This window comes from Notolepis coatsorum (genome assembly GCF_963971535.1).
Source record: "Notolepis coatsorum genome assembly, chromosome: 13".
NCBI lineage: Eukaryota > Metazoa > Chordata > Actinopteri > Aulopiformes > Paralepididae > Notolepis > Notolepis coatsorum.
The window spans coordinates 11,780,015-11,788,952 of record NC_140177.1 but is presented as its reverse complement, the minus strand read 5'-3'; the positions used below and the strand labels follow the sequence as shown (position 1 = coordinate 11,788,952).

Here is an 8,938-nt window from a genome sequence, read left to right as displayed (position 1 = left end):
CCTTGAGACTCCGGTATCGCTTGCCTGACCGCAGCAGTTCAAAGAGGCAGTTGTTCGGGTGACTGGAGTCTTTAATGATTCTCTTAGCCTTGCCCCTGCAACGCTTGTTGTAAATGTTCTGGAGGGTGGGGAGCCCCCCTCCAATTGTGCGTTCGGCTGAACGTGTCACTCTTTGTAGTCTGCTTCGGTCTTGTGCAGTGCTATTCCCAAACCAGGAGGTGATGTTGCCAGTCAAGATGCTCTCTATTGTACATGAGTAGAAGTTCTTAAGGATCTTCTGACTGACTTGGAACTTCCTTAGTCGCCTGAGGAAGTAGAGGCGTTGTCGTGCCTTCTTCACAACACTGTCAATGTGTGTGGTCCATGTCAAGTCCTCGGATATGTGGGCTCCGAGGTACTTAAAGCTGTTGACTCTCTCAACCGGTGCCCCGTCGATGCTGAGGGGGCTGTAGTCCTTGACCCCCGACCTCCTGAAGTCCACAATCATCTCACAATCATCTCCGTACATACTTTCGGAGCGTGTATATTATTCAATGAGCCTGCCAGCCAGCTTTTGCGTGACGGAGAAATACAATTTCAATTGTGACGAGAGAAGATCATCTCCCGATTCAGATACAATTTAACACACACGGTTCCGAAGATATTAATGTTTTGCGGCAAATCTTCACCCCGCAATGGATTTAGGTGCGTCTCATCTCTCCTCTCTCATGTTGTCTGTGCTTCTCCTCTCCGGCACGCGAGACAGAGAGCACTCAGCCAGTGGCCACTCCCCTCAGACGCAAAGTTCTGTAGTTTTTCACACAGCGAGGAAAATAATACAGTCGGGCAATCTAACAAGAATTTACATATTTACAAGTGTGTCAGTGTAATGGTGAAGTCAAGTGCTTTGAGCAGGATAAACGTATAACTTATATTATATATTACAGTATATAAAAATACCGTTTAACTTTTGTGCAGTAACTGAAGCTGCCACACCCCACCTTCCAACGTGCCTGATTGTTATGCATTTTACTCTGCCAATTGGGGACCCAATAAAAACGGGTCCGCGACCCTACGTTTGGGAAAGATCCAAGTCTGACAAAAAATAAATAAATCAATGGCAATTTATTTTTTTTTTTAAGTTTGCGGTTCTTCTTTTGTTTCACAATGGGTCATGACAAACCAATTACATAATCCAACATGTGTGTGTGTCTCTCTCTCTCTCTCTCTCTCTCTCTCTCTCTCTCTCTCTCTCTCTCTCTCCATCCCTCCTCAGACGTCGTTCCATGTTCCTGGTGAACGTCCTGGCTGTGATCGGCGGCCTCCTGATGGGTTTCTCCACCATCTGTTCATCCTACGAGATGGTGATCGCCGGCCGCCTGGTCATCGGTCTGTTCTGCGGCCTCTTCACCGGCCTGACCCCCATGTACATCGGGGAGGTGTCCCCCACGCCGCTCCGCGGGGCCTTCGGGACCCTGCACCAGCTGGGCGTGGTGGTGGGCATCCTGATCGCCCAGGTCAGCTTACATTTACATTACATCATTACATTTAGTCATTTAGCTGACGCTTTTATCCAAAGCGACTTACAAGTTCTGTACGACAAGCCATCAGGAAGGGCACAACTCTATCAGCTGAGCAACAATGTTCAAGTGTTGAGTGCTACAGTGTAGTAGGTTAGTTTATTAGGACAAGTGCATGACAGTAAGGTTAGTTAGGGTTAGATATTATTATAATTTTTTTTTAATTCAGATAATGGTTGAAGAAGTGAGTCTTTAGACGACGGCGAAAGATTGGACGTGTTTCGGCTGTCCTAACTGGGGTGGGTAGTTCATTCCACCATTGTGGGGCAAGGACTGAGAATAGGCGACTTCAGCTTCCTCTGTGTTCATTACTACTGATGGAGAGATGGGTGACATACATACATACATACATAATATGTAACCGGTCTTATTTTGACATGCCCTGAATGGGAGTTGAACCCCCGGTCTCCCGCGCCGCGGGCGGCATCGCAGACCACTATACCAAGAGGTGAATTCACTTCTTGCTAATGGGTCTGGATGCCTCTGGGGAGTGAGTTTACTTGCAGTACCGCTTAACGTCCACAGCCACTTCACTATACACACAGTCCATTGTGACTGTGGATAGACACGCGGCACCTCCGTTACACTCACCCCCCTAAACTCACTCCACCCAGGGCATCCGGGTCACGGCACCACTGTAACCGGTCTTATTTTGACATGCCCACGAGTGGGAGTTGAACCCCGGTCTCCCGTGCCGCGGGCGGCATCACAGACCACTATACCTTGTGGTCTGTGATGCCGCCCGTGGCACGGGAGACCGGGGTTCAACTCTCACTCGGGGCATGTCAAATAAGACCGGTTACACACACATACATACATTACTTCCTCTGTGTTCATTACTACTGATGGAGAGATAGGTGACATACATACATACATACATACATTACATACATACATACATACATACATACATACATACATACATACATACATACATACATACATACATACATACATACATACATACATACATACATACATACATACATACATACATACATACATACATACATACATACATACATACATACATTCATACATACATTACATACATACATACATACATACATGCATTACTTCCTCTGTGTTCATTACTACTGATGGAGAGATAGGTGACATACATACATACATACATACATTACATACATACATACATACATACATTACATTCAAATGTACTGTCATCATGCAGCACAAGCACAGTACAACAAAAATAAGTTTGCCATCCAACCAGAGTGCAAATGTAACAGTAAATCAGAATCAGAATCAGATTTTTCTTGTTTTATTAGGAGATCACAGATACTGCGCTGCCCTATAGTAGTACAGTACGTACAGTACACATCTTAGCGAGTCCGGTCCGCTCACACCCGATTCTGTGGAGATGTCACGCTAAGATGTGTACTGTACGTACTGTACTACTGTAGGGCAGTGCATGTGATCTAATAAAACAAGTCATTCGAATAATATAAGCCTACTGTTCATTCATTACTACTATAGGCTACTGTGTGTGTGTGTGTGTGTGTGTGTGTGTGTGTGTGTGTGTGTGTGTGTGTGTGTGTGTGTGTGTGTGTGTGTGTGTGTGTGTGTGTGTGTGTGTGTGTGTGTGTGTGTGTGTGTGTGTGTGTGTGTGTGTGTGTGTGTGTGTGTGTGTGTGTGTGTGTGCGTGCGTGCGTGCGTGCGTGCGTGCGCTGAACAGGTGGCCAGGAGTGCGCAATACACTATACAGTCTATTCCACTATAGATATATGCACGCGATTAGCTTTAGTTCTTATTTATTTATCCACTGTCATTTGCAGTGTTGGTGTAGTGTTTTTCTTTTTGAGGCATGACTGTAAATGGTAAACATAATTTTTTATCATACAAATATTGTCATATTTATTATTATTATTATTTAATTCCAAGTATGTCTGTAGAGTTGACATGAACGAAATCACCATGATTCCTCCCAAATAAAGCCCTTAACTCATTCAGCGCCGGCCATTATCCTTATCCTGTTCTAGCTAGGCCATGCTTTAAAGATAGGGGTGCGTGACGTGTGTCACCTTGTTTGTAGAGCTATATCTATATTCTATATTATAGCTATGGAGACAATACTATGGTAATTTGACAGTGACTTTCTTCCGTCGAACATGCAAAAAAAACGCGTTATCCCGTGGTGAATATTGTATAGTTTAGGACTGATCGGGGATCATTCCTGAAAAGCTGAGTTATAGGGCGCTACGTGAATTCTACTATAAGCGTTGGCGTTTCTTGCCTGGACACGCTACTATTTCCAAATCAAATGTATATAATAGGGGGCGCCCGCCCGAGTGGCGCACCGCATACAGCACTACGGTGCAACACGGCCGACCCGGGTTCGACTCCCGCACCCGGTGATCTTTGCCGAATGTCTTCCCCGGTCTATCTCCCATTCCTCCTCCCTCTCTCTCTCTACTGGACTGCCCGGTAGCAAAAATCTGTAAAAAATCTACAAAAACATAAAAAGGAAAAGTATATAATAGCTATTATGTTTCATCATGAATGCATGAAGGGGGGGGGGGGCGTATTTTTTATGCTTTGATGGCCAGTAACGGCATTCGTATTGAACACCACACATGCTGATCAGCTGGATCGATATGAAAACATTGTACGATCAAGCTGGAATTGACGTCAGATAGTCCTTACCTTTGATCGGGGGTATTCCAAAAAGAATATTCCAATTGTTTGATCGCGATTTCCAATATTGGTGTCCATCTGGTCCACGACATAATCCGGCACAACACATGCATCGAGTATCCTGGACACGTTTCAATGTGAACGAATGAACCTCTAGGCTTCCCTGGACTAAACATCTCCGCCCGGTGGGGTTTAAATGTAACACACGGTCTGGAGCAGGGGTTACTGCACTCTCGATACTGCCACCTAGCAGGATCTGGCCGGTACTGCACCCTCTGGGTCCCAGTATGCCTTTTAACGGCAACATACAGGTCCATGACATTGAATAGAATATTAAAATCGAAAAAAAGCAAAAACGACATTTTTATATATGTTCTTATATACGTTTTTTGGTGCTGAGCGGTTGGCGAGCAAACACGTATATATATATATGTGGATGGCGCAGAAAGTGTTAAGAACACGGTGCACACCAGTCTGTCAACTTACGACTGCTCTTCAGCGCTCCTAAATCCTGCTTTTAGTTAGGACCGAATCCAGGAGAAGGGACCGTTGGCGAATCCCAGAATCGGCCCGAAAATGAACACTTTGACTGCCAGGGGGCGTCTTTAGACGTCTTTGCTGGCGATGCTAAAGTTGCCGGGGGACGTTTTACGTCGTCTTTATATCAATATTTCAAAAATCTGCGATCTGATCCATAATGTCCCTCCGCTGGCCTGAGACACAAGTGTGATCTCCTCTCAATCCTCTAGCGGTTCAAGACCGCCATCTGGTGGCCGATCGGCAGATCGAAACCGGATGTCAACCTTTAACCCGGTAGGACTCACTCCATATGGGGTCCGGGCACTCGCTAATGTTAGAGAGACTCCGTCTTCACACAGTGAACATCGATCGCTGCAAATAACTCGAAAAAACAACATGATTTGGACGTATATATTATTATACAACCTGGAAATGGACCGACTATTTCAACATCCCATAATGGAAAACTGTCTACCCCACGCTGATCGCCCAACGGCCCGCGGAGACTGGGGTGAGTTTTAGCGTGTAATATTACCGTGTTCGACACTAACTGCTATGATGAACATTTGACCCACATTAGATGATTGGTATAACGCTGCCCACGGAATTATAAACGCCCCCTCGCCCATCCGGTCAACATCAGATGACGTGTAGTAACTTCTAGAAGTACGTCTAGTTGGAATTTTTTATATCGCCCCGATTGCCATCAAACTGTATTTCATCATCAATATAATGCATTTGGGGCTATATATCACGTTCTGGAGAAAGCTGCAGAAAGAGATGAAAACATACTTATACATTAGACCATACTTTACTATGAATATGTGAATGAAAAAGTTTAACGTTGCTACACAATGAACAATACATATAGGACTTTGAATGGGCCCTAATAATGGCAATGTAGCAATAGAATTAAAAAAGTTATAGCCCTGCAAAGAAGGGGACTTTCTCCATAGACAAATAGCGCTGGCAATCTATGGTATATCATTAATTTAACCTTAGGCAACCAAAGTGTTAAGTGGCGCTAGGACAAAAATGTGTCTGATCTTTTGTCTTAAGTCCGTTGGTGAATGAGACCCATTAAATGATCTTATCTTGTCTTATCTTATCGTATCTTATCTTATCCTTTTCTTATCATATCTTATATTATCTTTTCCTATCTTATCTTTTCGTATCTTATCTTATCGTATCTTGTCTTATATCATGGTATCTTGTCTTGTATTGTCTTATCTTATCTTATATCATCTTATCTTGTCTTGTCTTATCTTATATCATCTTATCTTATCTTATCTTGTCTTGTCTTGTCTTGTCTTGTCTTGTCTTGTCTTGTCTTGTCTTGTCTTGTCTTGTCTTGTCTTGTCTTGTCTTGTCTTGTCTTGTCTTGTCTTGTCTTTTATAAGGTGTTTGGTCTGGAGAACCTGCTGGGCTCAGATAAGCTGTGGCCCCTGCTGTTGGCCCTGACCGTCGCCCCCGCGGTGCTGCAGTGCATCCTGCTGCCCTTCTGCCCCGAGAGCCCCCGCTTCCTGCTCATCAACCTCAACCAGGAGGAGCAGGCCCGCAAGGGTGAGGGCACTAACCATAACATAACCATAACATAACCATAACCATAACATAACCATAACCTCAACCTTAACCATAACTATAACCATAACCATAACTATAACTATAACCATAACATAACCGTAACCATAACCATAACTATAACCTCAACCATAACCTCAACCATAACCACAACCATAACCATAACATAACCATAACCATAACCATAACATAACCATAACATAACCATAACATAACCATAACCATAACATAACTATAACATAACATAACCATAACCATAACATAACCATAATATAACCATAACATAACCATAACCTCAACCATAACTATAACCTTAACCATAACCATAACCTCAACCGAGCTGAAACGGGCATTTCCGGTTTGGCAACTCGCCGATCGGCCACCAGGTGGCGGTATTGAAGCGTTGCAGAGTTGTGATGGCTCCCGCAGCATATGACAAGGCTCCGTGGGTGAAATATGAATTCCATGACGAAAATATGAAATATGAACTTGAAACACGCTTTACAGCGATATTGGCAGACAACGCATGGCGGGCAATAACGCTGAACAGCGATTTTGGCAGGTAATGGGTTAAAGTCAAGTGCATTTTCTTTTTTCTGTAGGATAACTACAACAAAGTGCATTCAGAACAGAGCCAAGGTGCTTTAAAACTGCATAAAGATCTGCATAAAGACACACACACACACTAGGGATGTGCATCTCCATCACTGAGGCCGATGTGATGTGCATCTCGATAAGGTGCCAACGATACGATACATTAACAATACATTTGAAGCACCGGGCGATGCGATGCGATAGGGCTGGGCGATATAACGATAACGATAATTATCGCGATATATTTTAATAATCGAAAATATATAGAATTTCTTAAAAAAAAAGAAAAAGAAATGTGTGACCAATACTGACCAAATTGAGATTTATTTTTCTCTTGTCCATTTATTTTGTTTGCTTTCTAATTTAAAATACAGTTTGAAACCATCTGTACACAGTAGGCTATGTGTGCTAGCAGAGCTAGACTCCAGTCACGAGTCACGGTGCACATGTGCGGTGGTTTGTCCACCAAAAAAGCGCCAAAAGATAGAAAAGAAACTAGCAGAGCCAGAACTGTTCAACTCCCCTGGAGCCACAGCCAGCAGAGAAGCCGGTTTACTTTCACTTTCAAACCAGCTGCAGCCTGAGAACTGGAGTGTGAGGGGATGTAACACTAAAGATGGCGGCAACGACAAAAAATTGCTGCACAAAAAAAACGTGTCGGGGGCAGCGTGAGCCTCCCACGCGTTACTCCTCGCCACTGAGAGATCGAGCTGCGCAGGTGAAAAGATGCGACTGCTGTTACCTCAAGTACCGGAGGGGACTTGTGCTATGTATGACTTAGTCCACATTGCAGCCGGCTTGTGGGAGGCAAGAAACAGCGTCCGTGACAGGGGAGGGTTGAATTGGATGATACGAAATTGGGATGGGAGAAAAATATAGAAAATGGGAGAAAAAGTGGATAAAAAAAAAAAAAAACAATATCGATAATATCGAGTGATATTCGATATCGTTATCGCGATATCATTTTTGGCCATATCGCCCAGCCCTACGATGCGATACGATTCACCCCTGTTGAGATACGATACGATTCGATACGATTTGATTCAACATAATGCGGTTCGGGGCGATACGATGCGATTCAACACGATGCAAAATAATGATAAAATGTTATGGTATGACAGAGGATTTGGTTGTATTCCTTATATGCAGCTTATATTATTATTAAAAATAAAATAATCTACTGTAAGACAATTTATATAAAAACTCTTGGGTGCCTAAGACTTTTTCACAGTACTGTGTTTTCTATCCACTTTAGCTAAAAACACACACAATGTATATATACACACTACTGTGAGACAATAATAATCACACACAAAGGGATAATGGCTTATAGCAGACTTAATGATTTTTATAATATTTCAGATAATGAAATTAAATGTTTATCATCAACTATCCAGTTAGTATTTATATTGTAACGTTTGGCCACTTTAAATCATTGAACGTAGAGAGAGAAAGAGAGAGAGCGAGAGTGAGTGCGAGTTTGAGTTTGAGCTTTCTGATGCTCCGTAGCTAACCACACCATGATGGCATTTTGTCAACAACACAGTTTTAACCGGGAGGAAGCGATATAAAGAAACGAATTGCCAATAAATGTGAAGTTATCTTTGAACCTGTTGTCAAGCGTCGTCAATATACCCCCCCCCCCCCCCATTTCCTCACTAATGGAACTGGTGTTGCAGAGCCACGCTAGTTAGTTAGATACTGTAGTTTAGCGTTAGCTGAACGGCTAACTGGCTAACGTTAGCCAGCGGCTACTATCCCTGCTTTCTAGATCCCTGCTTTCTAGATCCCTGCTTTTCTAGCACAAGGACCAATCAGCATGGGTATGGGCAGGTACATTTTCCATTGATGGGGATTTGATTGGCTGTTTTTAAATAAAGTTCGGCCGCAGGATTAATAGCGTTAACGTTAGTTCGGCCAGAGAAACAAATATACTAATTAAAATTGTTGGACCTGCAAGATTTGTACTTTGTACTTTGTAGGTCTGCATTTTAAATGTAAGGAGTAAAAAGTATGTTTTTTTTCTCTGA

General features: G+C 43.2%; 1 protein-coding gene across 1 annotated transcript in view; it reads left to right on the top strand.

The window, feature by feature from the left end:
* Positions 1–8,938, top strand: part of slc2a3a (solute carrier family 2 member 3a) — a 42,082-nt gene that overhangs the window by 19,763 nt on the left and 13,381 nt on the right. Inside the window, exons 5-6 of the mRNA XM_084326775.1 lie at positions 1,256–1,496; positions 6,134–6,296. Of these exons, the coding sequence (XP_084182901.1) occupies positions 1,256–1,496; positions 6,134–6,296 (404 nt within the window). The remainder of the gene's footprint in view (positions 1–1,255; positions 1,497–6,133; positions 6,297–8,938) is intronic.